Source organism: Tamandua tetradactyla, chromosome X, assembly GCF_023851605.1.
Source record: "Tamandua tetradactyla isolate mTamTet1 chromosome X, mTamTet1.pri, whole genome shotgun sequence".
Taxonomy (NCBI): domain Eukaryota; kingdom Metazoa; phylum Chordata; class Mammalia; order Pilosa; family Myrmecophagidae; genus Tamandua; species Tamandua tetradactyla.
In genome coordinates, this window is record NC_135353.1 from 23,170,916 (window position 1) to 23,194,172 (window position 23,257).

The 23,257-nt window shown below is 37.4% G+C and overlaps 1 protein-coding gene across 1 annotated transcript in view; it reads right to left on the minus strand.

Moving 5' to 3' along the window:
• ADGRG4 (adhesion G protein-coupled receptor G4) overlaps nucleotides 1–23,257 on the minus strand; it is a 182,763-nt gene that overhangs the window by 146,666 nt on the left and 12,840 nt on the right. Inside the window, 1 exon segment of the mRNA XM_077146785.1 lies at nucleotides 19,639–20,253. Coding sequence (XP_077002900.1) covers nucleotides 19,639–20,253 — 615 coding nt within the window.

Below are 23,257 nucleotides of genomic sequence, written 5' to 3' on the forward strand. Positions count from 1 at the left end.
AAGACACCAGCACTACAAGAAACACTAAAGGGAGTTTTGCCAGCTGAAAAAAAAAAAAAAAGACAGGGGAGGGAGGTCTGGAGGAGGACACAGAACTGAAGACCACCAGTAAGGGTGACTTAAAGGAGAATAAGGGAAAGAAGGAAAAGAGTATATAGATCTGACAAATAAAATCCAAAGGATAGGGTAGTGCAACGGTGGCTCAGTGGCAGAATTCTCACTTGCCATGCCAGAAACCCAGGTTCAATTCCCAGAGCCTGCCCATGCAAAAAAAAAAAAAAAAAAAAAAAAATCCAAAGGATAACATGGTGGATTCAAGAAATGCCTTTACAGTATAACTTTGAATGTTAATGGAATAAACATACCAATTAAAAGATGCTGATTAGCAGAATGGATTAAGAAATATAGTCCATCTATACACTGCTTAATAGAGACTCATCTTAGACCCAAGGATACAAAAGTGAAAAAGATGGAAAGTGAAAAGATGGAAAAAAGATGTTCCATGCAAGCTGTAACCAAAAGAAAGCCAGAATAACTATACTAATATCATACAAAATAGACTTTAAATGTAAAGACATCATAAGAGACAAAGAAGGACATATATGTTAATAAAATGAAAAATTCACCAAGAAGAACAATCATAAATGTTTACGCTCCCAATCAAGGAGCTCCAAAGTACATAAGAGAAACATTGGTAAAACTGAGGGGAGCAACAGACGTTTCAACAATAGCAGTAGACGACTTCAATACACCACTCTCCTCTTTAGTTATAACAACTAGACACGGGATGAACAAAGAAATAGAGAGCTTAAACAATTTGATAAATGAATTAGACCTGACAGACATATATAGGTTATTACACCTCAAAACACCAGGCTATATATTCTTTTCTAGTGCTCGTGGAATATTCTCCAGGACAGATCATTTGCTGGGGCAAAAAGCATGTCTTTATAAATTTAAAAACATTGAAATTATCCAAAGCACTTTCTCTGATCATAAGTGAATGGACATGGAAATCAATAACAAAAGAGTGAGAACTTTCACAAATATATGGAGATTACATAATACAGTATTAAACAACCAGTGGGTCAAAGAGGAAATTACTAGAGAAATCAGTAGCTATCTACAGATGAATGCAAATGAAAATACAACATATTGGAACTTATGGGATGTGAGAAAGGCTATGTTGAGAGAGAAATTTACTGCCCTAAAAGCCTATATTAAAAAGAAGAAAGAGCAAAAATTGAGGACTTAACTGCTCACCTGGAGAAACTTGAGAAAGAACAGCGAACGGACCCCAAAGCAAATAGAAGAAGGGAAATAACAAGGATTAAAGCAGAATTAAATGAATGGGGAGAAAAAGAACAATAGAAAGAATCAATAAAACCAAAAGTTGGTTCTTTGAGAAAATCAATAAAATTGATGGACCATTAGCAAAGCTGACAAAGAAAAAAAGAGTGAGGATGCAAATAAACAAAATCAGAAATGAGAGGGGTGTCGTTACCACAGATTCTGAAGAAATAAAAAAATCATAAGAGGATACTACGAACAACTATACACCAAGGAACTAAAAGACTTAGATGAAATGGACAAATACCTATAAACACACAAACAAGCTATACTGACTCAAGAAGAAATAGAAAATCTCAACAAACCAATCACAAGTAAAGAGGTTCAATCAATCATTAAAAATTTTCCTTCAAAGAAAAGCCCAGGTCAGATGGCTTCACAGGGGATATCAAACATTCCAAAAAGAACTAACACCAATCCTGCTCAAACTTTTCCAAAAAAAATGAGGAAAAAGGAACACTACCTAACTCACTTTATGAAACTAACATCACTTTAATACCAAAACCTGGTAAAGATGCAATAAGAAAGGAAAACCAAAGACCAATCTCCCTAATAAATATGGACACAAAAATTCTCAACAACATACTAGCAAATCAAATTCAAGAGCACATTAAAAGAATTGGACACCATGACAAAATGGTGTTTATACCAGAAATGCAAGGATGGTTCAATACAAGAAAATCAGTTAATGTAATACAGCACATTAACAAATCAAAAGGGGAAAAAAAAACATGATCATCTCGATTGATGCTGAAAAAGCATTCAACAAAATTCAGCATCCTTTTCTGATAAAAATATGTCAAAAGGCAGTAATCAAAGGTAACTTCCTCAATATGATAAAGGGCATATATGAAAAACCCACAGCCAACATCACACTCAATGATGAGAGACTGAAAACTTGCCCCCTAAGATCAGGAATGAGATAAGGCTCCCCTCTATTACCACTATTATTCAATATTGTACTAGAAGTTTTAGCTAGAACAATCAGGCAGGAAAAAGAAATAAAAGGCATCCAAATTGGAAAGGAAGAAGTAAAACTTACATTATTTACAGATGACAAGATACTATACCTGGAAAATCCTAAGAAATCCACAGAAAAGTTACTTGAGCTAATAATCAAATTCAGCAAGATGGCAGGATATAAAATTAATGTGCATATATTTCTTTTAGTCTCCAGTACCTTACAGCAACTAGAAATAAAAACCTAAATGGTAGAACTGTAACCCATAACAAATTCTGAAATCTGTTCTACAATTCTTGCAATGTACTTTGAAATTTATTGCTTTTTTGTACATATGTTATTTTTAACAAAAAAGAAAAAGTCGATTGTGATTGTAAAAAAAAATTGTAATTTAAAAATGACCCAAAAAAGCATATAGAGGCAAATCAAAGCAAACAGAACAGACCAACATTCACAGGAGAGGTAGTGGGAAGAGAAAGCTTATTCCTGGGCATGAAATAAGTGCACAAATATGGCAATCTCAAAAACTATACCATATATGCAGAGGGAAGAATCAGACAAATAAGCGCTGAAAAAATTCTATTTGGTTAAACACAAGCTACTCTAATCTGCTGTTGTATGTCTCTAGTATATTTTTAATTTGATCTGCAGTATTTTTCATTTCTTTAATATCTTCTATTTTTCTATTTATTCCTTCAAATTCTTCTTTATGCTCTTCTAGTGTCTTCTTCATATCCTTCATGTCTTTAGCCAAACCATTGGACTTATTTCAGAGATTTGTATGAGCATCTTTGATTAGTTGTTCCTCTGGTGTTTCAATTTGGTCATTTGGCTGGGCCATATTTTCTTGCATTTTCATGTGCTTTGTGAGTTTCTGCTGATGCAAAGGCATTTGATTATCTTGATATGGTTATTTGAAATTTGATTTCCTTTGTCCATCTAAGATTTTGTTGCTGTTTGTGTTTGTGTTGAAGATCTCATTTTGCACTTGCTTTGTTAGCAATTCCCTGCCAAACCAAGGCCAGGACCTCATGCAGGAGGTGCAACTCTAGTTGAAGATCTTATCAAAGCTAGACAGAATGGGAGTTTGCCAGACTGCATTTTCCACATCATCCCAGTAGATGGTGCTCGTGGGTCACCTCTTCCCCTCAGGACTGACTTTTCCCTGACTAAGCAGCTGGCTGGGCCAGGACCCAACCAGGTGCAAATCCAGTCAAGGCTATAGGGTCTGGGGTTTGGGCAGTATGCACCTCAGTAGAGAATCTGCTTGCGGACACAATAGGTCTGGTGGTCCCCAAGCTCCCATGTGGAATGTCTTGGGCTGTGGGACTGAGTATTTCCAGTACCCCTGCCAACACCCAGTGTGGAAGTGTCTTGTGGTGCAGCTCAACTCACTCTCTTGTCTCCACCTCTAAGCCCGTGCACACCACGATCACTCCAGGTGTCCATGGAGAAAGGATAGAAGCAGCAGGACACAGTGAGTCTCTTTTGCTATCCAACTGTCAGATCAGCCCAGCTCTTTGTCCCCCTCTACTACCTAGGGGAGGGTCCCCCAGTCTTAGCCAAAACCAGGCCTGCCTCAGGGGTGAGGAGGTATGCACCATGTCCCAGCAGTAAGGTCTCTGTGCATAGGCATACTGAGTATGTTGGCTTCCAATTTCCCCATGTGAGCTCCACGCTGTGGAGTTGAGAGGGAAGATCTCTCAAGTTGGTACAGAAGTGGGAAGGTGGATACATATTGCTCCTTCAGCACCCACTCTGGCTTGTACATTGCAGCCTGCCCCAGGTGCGGTCATAACTGAGTAAACTTACCCCGACTTTTTAATTGTAATTTCTTCACTTTTTCATCCAGGTCCTCCCTGTATAATGTTGAACTCCCTCTCTGGTCACTCGTACCCTGGAACTGCCATCATGGATATTTATTTGTCACTTCCTTAGTTGTTCCACAAAGCAGGGATAGAACTCAGGCTATCCTATTCTGCAATCTTCCCAGAAGTCTCCACAAGCTACTCTAGAGTTTCTAGAATAAGTTGAACCAAGTGTCAAAGAAGAGTTATAGTCGAGAATAAACTTGGAATATGTCATTGGTAACAGAGTTCAGCAGGAGTTAGAAACAGGGTAAGATAATGGGTAATTGGAGCTGATGGAATACAGACTGTGCAATAGGACTAGATACAAAAACTCAAAAATGGACAGCACAATAATACCTAATTGTAAAGTAATCATGTTAAAATACTGAACGAAGCTGCATCCGAGCGATAGGTTCTTGTTTTGTTTTGTCTGTTTTGTTCTTATTATTATTACTTTTATTTTTTTCTCTATATTAACATTCTATATTTTTTTCTGTTATACTGCTAGTTCTTCTAAACCGATGCAAATGTACTAAGAAACGATGATCATGCATCTATGTGATGATGTTAAGAATTACTGATTGCATATGTAGAATGGTATGATGTCAAAAAAAAAAAAAAAAATGGTCAGCACAATACTGCCTAACTGTAATGTAATTATGTTGGAACGCTGAATGAAGCTGCATCTGATCTATAGTTTTTTTTTGTTTTTTTTTTCTTTCTCTTATATATTTTTGTACTTTTTATTTTTATTTGTGTTTTCTCTGTGTTATCACTTTATTTCTTTTTCTGTTGTTGTGCTATTTCTTTCTCTAAATCGATGCATATGTACTGAGAAATGATGACCATACACCTATGTGATGATATTAAGAATTACTGATTGCATATGTAGAATGGATTGATTTCTAATGTTGTGTTAGTTAATTTTTTTAATTAATAAAAAAAAAAAAGAAGAGTTATAGCACAAACCAATCAACATGAAAACCCCAGGCTAGAGAGGAAAACAACCTCCTGAATAAACTAATCAAGAAAATTACATGCCTAGACACCAGCAAAAAATCATAAGACACACTAAGAAACACAAAGACATGGGTAAGTCAAAGGAGCAAACTAAAATCTCAGATGAAATACAGGAGGCGAAACAAATAAAGATGTTCAATCTTCTAAAGCAATTCAGTGAGATGAAGGGAAATGTGGCAAAAGAGATGAAGGATACAAATAAAACACTAAGTGAGGATAAAAAATAATACAAAAGTATGCCAAAAAACAGATCTTATGAGAATGAAGGCACAATAGAAGAGATAAAAATACACAATGGAGACATAACAGCAAATTTAAAGAAGCAAAAGAAAAAGTCAGTGAACTAGAGGATAAGACATCTTAAATCTCACACAAAATGACCAGATAGGGAAAAGAATCAACAGTTGGAACAGGCACTCAAGGAACTGAATGACAGCATTGAGTGCACAAATATACACATCATGGATGTTTTGCTGATTTGAAGATCTTATGTACCCCAGAAAAGCCACATCCTTTTATCCTCATTCAATATTGCAGGGTGAGATCTTTTTATTGTTTCCATGGAGATATGACCCACTGAATTGTGGGTGGTAACTTTTGACAAGATGGTTTCTATCGAGATGTGTCTCTATCCATTCAAGGTGGGGTTGCTTACTTCATCCCTTTAAGAGGGAACCATTTGGAAGAAGCTTTAGAGCCACCAGAACCAACAGAACCCACACAGCCAGAGATCTTTGGAGATGCATAAAGAAAATGCCCCTGGAGAGAGAGAGAAAGCTAGCAGAGGTCATCATATCCCTTTCCAGCTGAGAGAGAAATCCTGAGTGTCATCGGCCTTCTTGAACCAAGGTATCTTTCCCTGGATGCCTCAAGTTGGACATTTTTATAGGCTTACCTTAATTTTGACATTTTTATGGCCTTAGAACTGAAAACTTGCAACTTAATAAATTCCTTTTAAAAAGCCATTCAGGGAGGTCAGGAATAAGATTGTGGCTTAGCAAGGTGTGGGATTTAGTTTGTCCTCCAGAACAGCTACTAAATAACCAGGAACAATACAGAACAACTGCTGGGGCCACGTCAGTGACCAGACACACAGCATACCCCAGTCTGGACCAGCTGGACTGGCTGTGAGTCCCCCCAGAACCGTGAGTTCCTCAAGCCTTGGAGGCCAGTGCCCCTCCCTTGCAGGCTGTTTACCAGAGGGGAAAGGAAAGAGACTTCACCAGCAGCAGGGGCTGAATGCAACTAAGCTTCAAGTGTGGAATTAATTCACAAATTCTGACTACTAAAAATAGGCCCCCAGCTCAGGTGAACCTGATCAAAGCAGAGGCTGCTGATTTTTGCCCCAGTGCCGAGGTGGCAGGGCTGACAGAAAAAGAAGAAAAAAGAAACAGAGGTTTTTGTGGCTGTGTTTCTACAAAGCCTTGACTTAGCCTTTGGATACAGTGGCAGGGCTTCTCAGTCTGCAACTGCCCCAGGCATAGGCAGAAACAAGCTTGTTTGAGAGCTTGTCTGGAGCTTGTGCCTTCCCCAGGAGAGGGGTGAGGCCCAACTCAGGTGGAATCCCTCCCTCAAGGAACTCAAACCCCTGGGTTTGGAAATTTGAAGCCATTAAAGCCAGCCTACAACCTCTCCTCTGTCTCCACCATGCCCCCAGCAGGGAGAGTCTGACAAAGTTAAACGTACCACATCATCTTATGCTGGTGGGACCTGCAGGTAGACAAGCGCCACTTACTGGGCAGGATAACAAAAACAGAGTCCAGCGACTTCACAGGAAAGTCTTTCAACCTGCTGGGTCTCACTCTCAGGGAAAACCAACGCAGGTGACTCCTCCTGACAGGAGGCCAGTTTGGTCTGGGAAAACTTGGCTGGTGTCTATAATACCTAAGTAGACCCTCCTAAGGGGTGGGGGGAGGAGAAAGTCACCATATAAGCAGGGCAAGAAACAAGAACTGAGAAATTCTGCTCTGTTAAACAAAACCTAAGCTAGTGGTCCAGAATAAGCTGAACTGAATGTCAAAGAACAGACAACAAATTCATCCAGCAAGAAAACCCTAGGTAAAAGAAGTGAAAACAATCTCTAGAATAAACTAATTAAGGTCTCACTGATATGAACTGACATTAGTGAATAAACTTGGAGAATGTCATTGGTAACAGAGACCATCAGGAGATAGAAATAGGGTAAGAGATTGGGTAATGAGAGCTGAAGGGATACAAATTGTGCAACAGAACTGATTGTAAAAATTCAGAAATGGACAGCACAATACTACCTAACTGTAATACAATTATGTTAAAACACTAAATGAAGCTGAATGTGAGAAAGATAGAGGGAGGAGGGCTGGGGGCAAAAATGAAATCAGAAAGAAAGATAGACAATAAAGACTGAGATGGTATCATCTAGGAATGCCTAGAGTGTATAATGATAGTGACTAAATGTCCAAATTTTAAAAATGTTTTTGCCTCAGGAAGAACCAAAGAATGTCATTACTGCAGGGTGTTGAAATAGATGGTAATTAATATTTTAAAATTTTAACTTCTGTGTGAGACTAAAGCAAAAAATGTTTATTTGGTACAAAATTTATATTTTGACTAGTGCATTTCCTAATATAACTTATGTAGACAGCTTAATTGGACACCATAAAAGTACATGGAACCTTGAGTAGGACATGAGATTTTGTTGGTTTGTCCAAAGTGATGCCCCGATAAATCCCAGAGTGATTTGAACAGTGAATAAAAAAAGTATTTGCAAAGTCCCCTTGGGGGAATTGTGAGAAAGGGGGAAAATTCAACTTCCCCAAGTTAAATTCTTGATATTCTCACAAGCAGGGGAGACAACCAAAGCTATAGGCTGAGCCCCCAACCTTGGGGATTGTTCATATGAAACTTAACCCAACAAAGGATAGGTCAATCCTACTTCAAATTAGGCCTAAGAGCCACCCCCAGAGAAACTCTTTTGTTGCTCAGATGTGGCCTCTCTCTCCAGCCAATATGATGAGCAGTCTCACCACCCTCCCCCTCTCTGCGTGGGACATGACTCCCAGGGGTGTGGACCTTCCTGGCAACGTGAGACAGAAATCCTAGAATGAGCTGAAACTCAGCATCAAGGGATTGAGAAAACCTTCTCGACCAAAAAGGGAAAGAGTGAAATGAGACAAAGTGTCAATGGCTGAGAGATTCCAAACAGAGTCAAGAGGTTATCCTGGAGGTTATTCCTAAGCATTAAATAGATATCACCTTTTTAGTTAAGGTGTAACAGAGAGGCTGGCAGGAACTGCCTGAAAATGTAGAGCTGTGTTCCAGTAGCCAAGTTTCTTGAAGATGATTGTATAATGATATAACTTTCACAATGTGACTGTGTGATTGTGAAAACCTTGTATCTGATGCTCCTTTTATCTACCTTGTCAACAGATGAGTAAAACATATGGAATAAAAATAAATAATAAGGGAACAAATGTTAAAATAAATTTAGATTGAAATGCTAGTGATCAATGAAAGGGAGGGGTAATGGGTATGGTATGTATGAATTTTTTTCTGTTGTCTTTTTATTTTTTTTTCTGAATTGATGCAAATATTCTAAGAAATGTTGATGATGATGAATATGCAGCTATGTGATGATACTGTGACTTACTGATTATATATGTAGAATGGAATGATCAAAAATTAAGAATGTTTGCGTTTGTTGTTTATATTTTTTTTAATTTTTTAAAATTAATTTTTAAAAAATAAATAAATAAAAGCCATTCAGGGTGGACCACGGTGGCTCAGCAGGCAGAGTACTCGCCTGCCATGCCAGAGACCCAGGTTCAGTTCCAGGTGCCTGCCCATGTAGAAAAAAAAAAAGACATTCAGTTTCTGGTATATTGCATTCTGGCAGCTTTTCCTAACTAAAACAGGTGTCCAGAAGGAGAAGAGAGGGGAAAGGGGGGCAGAAAAAATATTTGAGGAAATAATGGTCTAAAATTTCCCAAACCTTATGAAAGACATCAATATTAACATCCAAAAAATGCAGCATACCCCAAACAGAATAAATCCAAATAGACTATTCCAAGACACCTACTAAACAGGCTGTCAAATGACAAAGACAAAGAGAGATTTCTGAAAGCAGCAAGAGAAAAGTGATTCATCACATACAAGGGAAGCTTGATAAGACTAAGTGCAGATTTCTCACCAGAAAGTATGGTGATGAGAAGACAGAGGTATGATATATTTACAATACTGAAAGAGAAAAACTGCCAACCAAGAACTCTATCCCTGGCAAAATTGACCATGAGAAATGAGAGAGAGTTTAAAATATTCACAGATAAATGGAAACTGAGAGAGTTCATTCATAAGAGACCTGCCCCAAAAGAAATGCTAAAAGGAGTACCACGGGCTAAAAGGGAAAGACAGGAGAGAGAGTCTTGGAAGAAAGTGTAGAAATGAAGATTATCAGTAAGGATAACTAAAAGGGTAAAAAGAGAGATAAAAATAAGTTCTGACATATAAGCCTGAAGATAAAATGGTTGAAGTTAGTACTACCTTTAAAATGTTAATGGATTAAAATCCCCAATCAAAAGACACAGATTGGGGTGGGCCACAGTGGCTCAGAAGGCAGATTTCTCACCTGCCATGCCAGAGACCCAGGTTCAATTCCCGATGCCTGCCCATGCAAAAAAAAAAAAAAAAAAAAAAAGACATTGGTAGATTGGAATAAAAAATACAATCTATCAATATGCTGTCTAAAAGAGATTCGCCTTAGACACAAGGACACAAATAGGTTGAAAGTGAAAGATTGGAAAAAGATATTCCATGCAAACAATAATGAGAAAAGAGCAGGGATAGCTGTACTAATGTCAGGCAAAACAGACTTTAAATGCAAAACTGTTAAAAGAGACAAAGAAAGACACTATAAATTAATGAAAGGGGCAATCCACCAAGAAGAAATAACAATCTTAAGTATTTATGCACCTAGCCAAATGCCCCAAAATACATGAGCAAACACTGGCAACAGTGAGGGAAAAATAGACATCTCTAGGTAGGGTTTAACAAACAAGTATGATTGCTGAATCATTATATTGATATTTCTTTTGGTCTCCAGTATCTTAGATACTTCTAGAGTATCGCTAGAAGTAAAAACTTAAAATTGTGAAATTGCAACCCATAGCAAACTCTGAAATCTGTTCTACAACTAATTGTTGTGCTGTGCTTTGAAATTTATTGCTTTTTTGTGTATATGTTATTTTTCACAAAAAGAAAAAAGTGATGATGAAAATATCTATATTCCTTCTAGTTGCCAATGTTCTGGAGCAGCTAGAAGGAAAAATCTGAGATGATGGTATGGTAGCCCATGACAAACTCTGGGATCTGTCCTGTAACTTACTTGTTGAAGAGCACTTTGTAAACTATTGCTTTTTCCTTTCTTTGCTTTGTATATATGTTGTATTATACAATTTAAAAAGTTAAAAATATATAAAAAACATTTCCTTTAGAAAAAGACATAGGAAAAAATCTTCATGATCATGGTATAGACAAAGGGTTCTTAGACTTGACACCAAAAGCATCATCCCTAAACGGAAAAAAATTTATAAATTGGTAATTCATCAAAATTATAATTGTTGCCTCCATGAAAAGGATGAAAATGCAATCTACAGACTGGGAAGAAACATTTTCAAATCACATATTCAATAAAGGACTAATGTCTAGAATATATAAAGAACTCTCAAAACTCAACAGAAAGGGGTACAAGTGTAGCTCAGTAGTAGAATTCACACCTGCCATGCGGGAGACCTGGGTTCAATTCCCAGCCCATGCACTCCCCCCCCCCACAAAAAAAGCAACAAATGGTGCTGCAATAATGGGATATTCACTTGGATGAAGAAGGAAATGTGATCCCCACAACACAGCATACCAAAAAAAGAACTCAACAGAAAACATTCAAACAATACAATAAAGAAATAGGCAAAAGACATGAACAGGTACTTCATTAAAGAGGATATACAGATGGCAAATTGACACATGAAAAGATGTTCAAAATACCCCCATTAGCCATCAGGGAGATTCGAATGAAAACCACAGTGAGATCTCACTACACATTTATCAGAATAGCTAAAATAAAAAAATAGTGACAACATCAAATGCTGGTGAGGATGCAGAGAAACTTGCTGGTGGGAATGCAAAATCATCCAACCACTCTGGAAAACCGTTTGGCAGTTTGTTATAAAACTAAACTGTCAATTACTGTATAATCCAGCACTGGAACTCCTAGGTATATACACCACAAAAATGAAAACTTATGTTCACACAAAAACCTGTACACAAATGTTTACAGCACTTTTATTTGTGGATAGCCAAAAACAAGAATCAGCCCAAATGTCTTACAGTAGGTGAATGACTAAACAAATTAAGACCCACCCATACCATGGACCACTACTCCTCATCAGAAAGAACAAATTATTGGTACATGCAACATCCTAGATGAATCTCCAGAGAGTTATGCTGACTGGAAAAGCCAATTCTAAAAGTAACATAGCGTATGATTCCATTTATATAACTTTTTTTAAATAACAAAACTTTAGAAATGATGGGTAGACTAGTGGTTGCCAGGGCTTAAGTATGTAGGAAGTGGAGGTTTGGGGGGAGAGGGTTGGAAGAGCTGGTGTGGTTATAATAGGAGAACAGGAAGGATCCTTGTGGTGTTGCAACTGTTCAGTATCTTTACTGTGGTAGTGGATACATGAACCCACCCAGATGATAAAATTGTATAGAACTTAATACACATAGAAATGAATACTAGTAAAATTGGGGAAATCTGAATAAGTCTGGCAAATTGTGTCAATCTCAATAGTATAGTTGACACGCTATAGTTTTACAAAATATTGCCTTCAAGGGAAACTTGGAAAAGTGTCTGAGGGATCGCCAATTGCATGTGAATCTACAATTATCTCAATAAAAGCTTCAATGAAAAAAGAAGCAAATGCAAAAGCCCACACTCTGCAGTTAGTTGAGTGGCTGCTGAATGTCTGTTCACACCAAATGGACCGCAGAAGTTATGGAGTTCACCCTCTATTTTTGGAGCGCTTGCAAACATGTTTTGTCACTTTCACTCTGTTCTTGTTTGTGAACAAGTGATCACTTGTACAAATGATTTGCATGAATCTTGCTGTCTCTGTATTTGAACGTGTGGGTAATCCATGTTAATTCACAGGGGCCTGTGGGCTTAATTGTCATTTGCTCCTTCACTCTAGACAAAAATGTATTATTGTAATCATTGGCAGCTGTAAAACAGAGGTATAGAGTAGCTGAATATTTATGAGGCATTTTGTTGCAGATGTACCTGCCAACAGAATATTAAGTAGAACATTTGCTAAGGTACCAAATTCTGGTTGTGATTTGGGTATATCACCTCATATTAAATCTGTGTGTTTTTTTAGCCTACATATCACATCTGTTTTTTCTTTCAATCACAACCTCTGCAAATATAATTTACAGTATGTTTATTAAATTTGTGAGAGATAATCGTGACCAGAAACTGCCACAGACAGATCTGCCTATAGAGGAGAAAAATATGAAATGAGCATCTTTAAGATGGTGGGAAAATTTTGAAATAGTGTCTGCATTTTATTTTCAGGTAAGGACATGAAAAATGAATCCCATGATGGAGAGAGAGAGAAAGGCTAAAGCTTCCATCTCAGGGTCTATAAGAGAATGTCATCCTCTGTGAAGGAATATTAATAAGGAGGTTTTGCACAAACTACAAACAGCTTGTGCTTATCTTTCATGATACAAAATGAGGGAAGTATAGAGAATTGATGTACAAGGGCAAAATCAAATTGCCTTTTGGCTAGTAAAGCCCATCACTGTGGAATTTTTCCTATCAGTGCTGATAATTGCATAGAGGGTTTAATAGCAGGTCAAACAAAGACCTTATAAAGTACATAAACTATCTAATCATCCCCTGCATATTTTAAGAATAGTCAGCTTGAATGTGAGAATGATAGAGGGAGGAGGGCTGGGGGCACAAATGAAATCAGAAGGAAAGATAAACGATAAAGACTGAGATGGTATAATCTAAGAATACCTAGAGTGTACAAGGATAGTGACTAACTGTACAAATTAAAAAATGTTTTTGCATGAGGAAAAAGAAAGGAATGTCAATATTGAGGGTGTTAAAAATAGAAGGTAATTCACATTTTAAAACTTTAAGTTATGTGTAAGACTAAAGCAAAAAATGTTTACTTGGTACAAAATTTATAATTTGACTAGTGCATTTCCTAATATAACTTATGTGGACAGTTTAATTGAACACACCGATAAATCCCAGATGATTTGAACAGTGAATAAATAAGTATTTGCAAAGTCCCCTTGGGGGAATGGTGAGAAAGGGAGAAAATTCAGCTTCCCCGTATGGAGAATTCCTGATATTCTCCCAAGAAGTGGAGACAACCAAAGCAATAGGCTGAACCCTCAATCTTAGGGTCTGTTCATAGGAAACTTATCCCCGCAAAGGATAGGCTAAGCCTACTTAGAATTGGGCCAAAAATCACCCCCAGAGAACCTCTTTTGTTGCTCAGATGTGGCCTCTCCTTCTCAGCCAACACGACAAGCAAACTCACTGCCCTCCCCCTCTCTATGTGCGATATGACTCCCATGGGTGTAAACCTTCCTGACAACATGGGACAGAAATCTTAGTATGAGCTGGGACTCAGCATCGAGGGATTGAGAAAAACTTCTCGACCAAAAGAGAGAAGAGAGAAGAGAGAAATAAGACAAAGTAAAGTGTTAATGACTGAGAGATTTCAAGCAGAGTTGAGAGGTTATCTTGGAGGTTATTCTTATGCATTATATAGATATCACCTTTTTACTTCGGGTATAATGGAGAGGCCAGAGGGAAGTGCCTGAAAATGCAGAGCTGTGTTCCAGTAGTCAAGTTTCTTGAAGATGATTGTATAATGATACAACTTTCACAATGTGACCGTGTGATTGTGAAAACCTTGTGTCTGATGCTCCTTTTATCTACCTTATGGACATATAAGTAAAACATATGGATTAAAAATAAATAAATAAAAGGGGGAACAAATGTTAAAATAAATTTAGTAAATTGAAATGCTAGTGATCAATGAAAGGGAGTGGTAAGGGGTATAGAAAAAAAAAAAAATAGGGGAAACAGGCGGGCCGCGGTGGCTCAGCGGGCAAAGTGCTTGCCTGCTATGCCGGAGGACCTTGGTTCGATTCCCGGCCCCAGCCCATGTAACAAAAACAAAAAAAAAAACAAAATACAATAAAACAAGAAAATGTTTAAAGATGTTTCCCTTTCTTCCTTCCTTCCTTCCTTCTATCCTTCCTTCCTTCTCTCTGTCTTTCCTTTAAAAAAAAAAAAAAAAAAAAAAAAAAATAGGGGAAACAAAGGCTAAAATATATTGAGTAGATGGAAATACCAGGAGCCAATGACAGGGAGGGGTAAGGGGTATGGTATGCATGAATTTTTTTCTTTTTGTTTCTTTTTCTGAATTGATGCAAATGTTCTAAGAAATGATCATGGTGATGAATATACAACTATGTGATGATATTGTGAGTTATTGATTATATAGCAAGAATGGAATGATCATATGGTAAGAATGTTCGTGTCTGTATGTTGTCATGTTTAAAAAAGATTAAAAAATTAATAAAAAGAATAGTCAGCTCATAAAATAATTCAAAGCATCTAGAACAATAGATCAATAGATAAGCCTCAGCAAAACAGTGGTCCAGGATGGACTCAATTCATGTTATTTCATTCCTTTTTAATAAAAGGAGATTTCTCAAATGTATAAACTAAGAGTAACTTAGTCTGTCTGCCTCTGGAAAACTTTTTTTTTTTCATGGGCAGGCACCAGGAATCGAACCCGGGTCCTCTGGCATGGCAGGCAAGAACTCTTGCCTGCTGAACCACCGTGACCCACCCTGCTGAGCCACTGTGGCCCGCCCTGCCTTTGGAAAACTCTTAACCATCATATGTTTGCAAGTCAGAACAAATCTTATGTGGGATCATGTGTTTGAGCAGAGACTGGGAAATTATGCTCACCATACCCAGAGAGGAACTTCAACTTGTTACCAGTCCCTAATGGTTGCTTCAAGAAGTTTCTTATCTAATTCTCTCACCACCCATTAATTTTTTTAATCCTGTAGATTTTGTCACAGCTAAAAACTGGAAATAACTTCAAAGTCTTTCAAAGAGAACTCTTTCAATGATTATAGCATATCCCCATTCAGCACACACCCCCCACAAAATAATGAGATTCCTCTGTATTTCCTAATACAAAAAGATCTCCAAAATATAGCATTAAATGAAAAAAATATATACGGAAGACTATGCATGCAATAATGATTCTAACTTGGGGAAGGAAACAAAACCAGAACACTTACATATAAACCCAAGTTTTAAATTTTTTCTACATGAATACATAAAAAATTGTTAAAATCCTCATTTTCAAAGAGAGACACTTGGAGTAAGGGAAAGAAGAGAAAAGAAATTTTGACTTTTGGCTTACACCTTTACATATTTTTTTTTAAATTTTGCCCTATGTATCTATACTTTTACTTAAAAATAACTAATTGTGAATATAATTAAATTAATGAAATAACCAGTAAAAACTGATAAATCAATTTAAATTGTAAAAGCTTATAGCCCTTTACTGAGAAATTCTACTTTCAGGAATGTGTCCTATCAAATTAAAAGCCCAAGTATACCAAGATGTAGGTACAAGGAAATTTATTCCAGCATTATTTGGAACTGCAAAAATTAGAAGCAACTTAAATGTAGATCAATAATGGGTTAGTTAAATAAATTATAGTACCGCTATACAATGGAATACATGCAGCCCTAAAAACAGATAGGCTGGGTCTAAATGTATTCATGTGTCTATGATAATATTAAGTTAAAATAAATCAAGGTGTGGAATAGTATGAATGCATATTTTATTTCTATTTTTTTAAAAACTGCACACTTATGAACAAACATACACACACACACACACACTTATATTGATAAATCCACAGGGAAAAAATCTAAAACAACAGATGTGTCTGTAGAAAGGAGGGAGGTTAAGTTTTTTTTTATACTTTTTATATTTCTGTACTGTTTGAGTCAATCTTATTCACAACCATAATGTCTTACATTTATAATTTTTAAAAATAAAGATGCTTCAAAGCAACTCCTTAACTAAATTACTAATGTCTAGCAACTAACAACTGTTGCTGTTTAGATATTCCTGACACACCTCCAGCTATAGTGAAGACTTGTTTATTAAACCAGGTAAGGTTCATGTTTTTCAGCAAATGTTCCCCAAAAGCCTTGTTCTCATGAATATATATGTATATGGAAAATTTATGTGTAAATAGATTTATTGAGATTTGTAACCTAGCAATGTACTCATTAAATTCTATTTTTTAAAGGTCATAATCCTTCTATGGGCCATAAATACCAATTTATTAGGCAAAAACTGAAGATAGATATGTTGTAATCAATCATGTTTACTCATATGGTGGCCCCGCTTTCCCAGATGCCGCACAGCTAAGAGAAATTCTATGGTGAGGCTCCTTAGGTGTGAGGGAGGCAGTAACTGGAGCTGGAAGCCTAATTTCTCCAGGTGGGTTATCAACACCAGCAATCTCCTTCACAGGAAACTTCTAAGACAGTGGTTCATAACCCTGGGAGGGCCAAAGACTCCCTTGAAATAGTCCTGCATGGTGTGGGGGTGGAAAGAAATAGGCCTTGCAGCCAAACAAATCTTTGTTCAATTCCAAGCTCCAATATTTATTTGATGGGTGACCTTGGGCAGTTTACTTACCCTCTCTGAGTCTCTTTCCTCATCTATAAAATACGTAGCACATGCTAAGAACTTAGCAAAGGGCATTATTATTTATTTTAATAAGAAGAAATGTTATTTTAATAATCATAAATATTATCATTTTAAAATGTGATGGAAACTATGGACTCTGTCCTCAAAAAAAAATTAACCTTGCATTTTTAGTGTTGCATACCATTTCAAGGGCTTCGCCAATTCCTTCAAGGTTCTTCTGGACCCCAGGTTAGGAACCCCTGGTCTAGAGTTTGGAAAAACACCTGAAGAAACCTGAATAGTAGAGATAGCATTTTCTACACTTTTTGCTTGAGTGTCAGTTTTAGGTTGTGTTTCCTTTTGTTGTGTTGGATTATTTGTGCATTATGCCCACGAGGTCTCAATCAGACCAAAAAGCTGGAATTGTACTTTTAAAAGGGTACAAAAAAGCAAATAAATGGGGGCTGTCTAGCACTTTACTATATCAGTTAAACTCAGCAAAGTAGTAAGAAAGGCTATGACCATTAGCTGACCAGATTAGACTTTCAAAGACCACTGTTAAGCATATGGATTTAATAGGGCCATACTTCAGATTCCTTAGATCAAAGCTAAAGTTATTTTAAACTGCTTTGGGTGAGCTGTTCAAGCTTAATTTACTAGTCCCTAGGTCAGTTTTGTAATCAGAGCCAGCTAGAACTATTCTCTTTTACTTTCAAGGTAGTAGCACAAAAGAATAACTTTCTTGTTCCTTTGCATTGATCTGATCTCAAAAAAAAACAAACAGAAAACAACCAGAAATCTCCTGGAATGTGCCCCTGCCATTAACTCAAACAGCATCCAGACCATTCGATGAAAACACATCACCATAGTCTATGAGAGCACTATTAGGAAAGGATCTAACCTCCCAAACCCACAAGGATCTACTCCCCACCCACACACACACAAAAAAACCACATCAGAACAGTAAATTAATACCCCTCTAACATTTCAGAAAATGAGTAAAAACTCCTGTCTTGATGCTTTTATCACTGACCTTCCCCACACTTCAGGACTGCTGCTGGTGATGGTGGAAAAATTTGGAGTGGAAGGGAGAGCGGGATTATATAGAGAAAAACAATCCTATATCTTCTCAAAATTGGAGAGAAAGGGAAAAATATGTACGTAATCCCAAGAAGTCACTTTTCTTACAAGAACTCCATTCCAAACAGTTCTCCAACATCATCATTGCTCTAAATATGAATTGGTTTATAAGTATCATTCCCCACTAAAAGGAACCAGGGCACTTGGTAAAATGACTGATTCCGAGGCTGAGCAGGAAAAGTGCAAGATGAGCCTGGAACATCTTATGCTAAAAGTAAGGAAATGCTCAAAACATGATGAGAATGTGTCAAAGGGACACAGGAGCCAGCTTGAAGGGCTCCCACTGGCCAAACACAAGCCGATTTCAGCATTAAAATAAATGATAGTAACAAATTGTAACCCACTGAATAAGATAAGAATCCATGAGTTCATACTAATATAAACACGCAATCAATCAATCAGTAAGCAAGGAAATGTGAAAAAAGAGAAAGCTCTTCCTTAAAATAGGATGCCAGTTAACAGATGTAGAAAGAATGGTGGGGTTTTTTAAATCATCATTTTGCATCTAACATAACTATTGATTTAGGCAAAAAAAATCAATAGATGCAAAACTATTGGATCAAAGTTCTAGGAAGAATAAGGTATTTACATAGCTTTCAAATATCTCTCCCCCAAATTACATACTAATTTCAAAGGAAAAAAATAGTAACTATAGAGTAGAAAAATTTGGTAGACATTACCAGAATCAAGTGATCAAAGTATCATCAGTGATGGGACAAATTGCCATCACATGACTGCTAATGTGATGCACTGAGATGAACACAAACCTCACTTCTTGCCAAAAATTCATAACCTGAATCTAATCATGAGGAAATATTAGACAAACTCAAATTGATGGATGTTCTACAAGATAACTTGACTGTATGCTCAACATGTCTAAGTCATGAAACACAAGAAAGACTGAGGATCTGTTCCAGATTCGAATCTAAAGTGATAATTAACTATAATGCATGATCCTGCATTGGATCTTGGGCCAAAAACAAAAACAAATAAGACAATTGACTCCATTTGAATAGAGACTGTGGGTTAAATATTAGTACTATATCAATGTTAAATTTCTTTGATAATTGTACTGTGTTGTATAAGAGAGTATCTTTATTCTTAGGAAATACACACTGAGATATTTAGAGGAAACAAGGCACCGCATCTGTCACTTACTCTGAAATGATTAAAAAACAAGTGTGCGTGCGTGTGTGTGTGTGTCTTTTGAAGGAGGGAGAGACAGAGAGAGAAGATGATAAAGCATATGAGCAGAATGCTAACAGTTGGTGAATGCGGTAAAAGAATGCATGGGGGTTGTCCTATTCTCGCAATTTTTCTATAACTTTGAAATTACATCAAAATTAAAGATACAAGAAAACAGGATTTGCTCTACATTAAACAGTAGAGGATAAAACTGTGGCACCTTGCACCCCTCGGAGGAAGACAGAACCTTGTTCTAGTAGTAGGTTATATGGACTAGCAAGCAGAGTACTGTCTCAACACTACCCTTGCTAAGGAAGAAAATTCATAAGTTACTCACAGCAGCGCAGTCTCCAGTCAATCGTTGGGATGATCTTGTTGATGAGCCAAACATCTTCTTCCCAGCTAACCACATTTCCATGCAAACACTTCATAAACTCATCTTTTTCCAGGATGTGGTCCCAGAGTTGAAAGTAGTACAAGCTGCCTGTGAAGCTAGGCACCATGCTTCTAACCTGGCTGTCCCCATTGTTGAGAAAGTGCCCTAAAACCAGAGTCCCATTAGGTGTCAGGTTTTGTGGTTCATCCATCATTACCATTATCCTTTCTTCATTCAGGAAGACCTCTAACTTGCCCTTCACACCATCCCATATCAAGCATATTGTATGCCACTGAAATGGTGTCAGATGGGAAGGGATATAAAGAATTTTGCCCAAGTTATATAGTATTAGCTGCTGGTGGTTTCCTGCAAGTCCAAGGTTTATGTTTTCTCTTACCAGAAAGGCGTTATTAATAAAATAAGAGAAGCCTATCCAATCACTTGAGTTGTCATCCGTGAACACCAGATCAATGCATGCTGTAAATCGGCTGAGTTCAGGAATGGTTTTGGTCAGGCTTGCATATGTGTCACCTCTTCCATAAAAATCCAGCTTTTTCCCTTTTAGCGAAAGTGCATCTGTACAAATTTGAGAAAAGGAAAAGAGAAATTAGATGAAATTTTAGTCTGCAAAACCCAATTTTATCATCCTCTTTTGCTACATTGTCAAACCTGATTATACAATCATATTATGAGTCAATACTGGTGCAAATAAGCCGAAATAGTAGGTATACAGAAAGGCATTTCTATCTGACATTAGCATTTGATTTCTTTTTTGGCAGAAGAGTTTCTTCCTAATTGTATTTTGCTTGGGCCAATATGAAAAGTTAGATTAGTATTCCCAGAGTACATACCAGCTAGACAGTTTGGAGGGACAGTTAGAAGTGCATGGTTGTTTAGAGGGAGGGCAAGGAAAAGTCAGCTTGGATTTAAAATTTGCTGCACATAATCCTCACTCATATAATCAACAGATAACTATTTCCATCCACTTAAATGCCTTATTATATTCATGGTGCAATAGCCATTTATTTCTCCAATGCCTTTTCCTGTGCCAAATTACCTGATTTATTCTGTCTCTGGAGACTGCTTCTCATTCAAAGGCACTGACAGAGACCTGAAGGGTGACCAGTGGGACAATAGTGAAGCTCTAGAGCTTCTGTCTGGTCTCAGGAAGAAGAGAGATGGCCCTGCCCTGAGAATGTTCTGACTTCCTCCTTCCATCTTCTCATTGCAGGGAGAGACGTGGCAACTTTAAAGGGGTGTACATGGCCATAGACACAATCAACATTGGCTCTGGAGGCGTATAGCCTGGGTGGTACTCATCTCTGGGTGAGTACCCCAGCTCTGACACTCATCAGCTGTGTGACTCTGCAAGTAACTTAACCTCCTGATATCTCAATGTTTGCCTCAGTAAAATGGAAATTCAGGGTCATGGTGTTGTATGTACCATTGTGAAGACTGAGCACTGCACAACTCTAGGGGGCATCATTTACTTTATATCTATGCCAGATAGTACCTACCAACCCCTCAACATTGTTTGAAGGTTAAATGAGATGATGTACATCAAGTCCTCTCAAACATCACTTATGGGCTTGTCCATTGGTATGGCCTTGCGGCAGGCAACTGGCGATATCAATGAAATTTTTAATGGAATATGTCCTTTGTCTCACAGTAAGCCACTGCTTAATGGTAATACTGTCACCACTACAAGCCTCACACCCCCAGGTTACTGGGCAAATATCTGAGTGCATCACATCAACCAGAACAGTCCATGCCAAACCAAAATGGACTTTATGGCAGAGTGGAATTCTAACGTCTCCCTGAATTAGGGATTTAGTGTTGGAACCCCCACCCTAAAACACTGACAGCCACAGCCATACACTGGAGAGTAAGCAAGCATTTCCCTGCTTCTGGGAGCTGTCCCTAAATGAAAGCTTCTGGAGGTTAACTGGCCCTACAGCATTCCTCCTCTCCATTCTTCCACCGAATACCTTCCCAAAACAAACAAGAACATACCTTCCCACACACACACCCTCACACATACTCTCTCTTATGTGTGCAGGCGTACACTCATACACACACATGTGCAGGAACTCATGCGATCCATCTGCCAGGGAGATATCTGTGAACTGTCCATGGTGGATGAGAAAATGCTCATCTCTGTCCCTGACATGTGATTATATTATCTTATCCTATTTCATGGGGCTAATAAATCAAGAGTTAATCCCATGAGATAATTGGCATGAAAACCAAGCCTTGATTATTGTTGGTTAGTGTTGTTTTTCTGTTCAGCCCTTCAAATTGACGTCAAATACAACATTTAAGAACTGGTTTATGGTGAGCATAAATCTCCAGGGCTTACTGGTCTTTTAAAGGAGCATGCACCATAATCCCATATGGTCTACAAGGGCCTCTCCTCTCTCCAATATACTAATGTAAAATCAGCTGCCAAGAGACACAAATGAGCAATTAACAAAATCAGAAATAGAAAGGCCAATAATATAAAATGATGACCTCTCACTATTTTTAAAGTTGAATTTAAAACAACAATGAGATATCATTGTTGTCTATTAGACTGATGAATTTTTGAAAGAGTGGAGAATACCCAATACTGGCAAGCCTGTGGGGAAATCAGTCCTGTGTACTGCTGGTGACAGTGCCACTTGGTACAGCCATTTTCTGTAGTGGGCAATTTGTCAATATCTATGAATATTTTAACTGTGTATAATTGTATATACACTTTTGACCCAGAAATTCCATTTCAATCTATGTATACAGAAATACACAAAGATGTGAATACAAGAATATTTATCATAGTATTGTTGGTAATTGAGAAAACTTGCAGAACCTGTATGGCTAGTTAAACAAATTGTTACCTTTATACAAAAAAAAAGCCATCCAAGGCTTAATATTACAAGAAACAGGAGGTACATAGTGTAGGTATAGTATTATCCTATTTAAAAATAAGAGAAAATATGTGTGCATTAGCATATTCATAGGAAAAATCTAGAAGAACATGCATCAAACAATTAAGAATGATTAATTTTAGGTGTAAGATATAGGGGAAATTTTACTTTCCATATTACCTATTTCGGTAATAGTAGAATTCGTTTTAAAACAAACATGTGTTACATTTAAAATCAGAAAAAATAAAGATAGATGTATACAAGGATGGATAGATAGATAGAGAGACAGATAGAGATAGAGATAGATAGCAGGTAGATAGAAAGAATCACTTGTTGCCTTACTTGAAATTCTTTAGACAGAAGCAAATTCTGCTTACAAATGAGCAGAAGTGGGGGTGTGGGGGAGTCTGAAAAGCCAGATTTGAATACCAGCTCTACCCCTGGCCAGCCATGTGAACATGCACAATTAATGCATGAGAAAGTTCTTAGAACAGTTTCTGGCATATAGCGAGCACTATAAAAGTATAAAAAAACTCATGTCACTTATCTGTACCCTGCTCCTCAATGGTAAAATGGGAATAATAATTACCTACATCACAGGGCCATTATAAAAGATGATGCAATAATAACTAACGTTTAGATTCCATATGTGAATACGTTTATAGATTGCAAAGTAC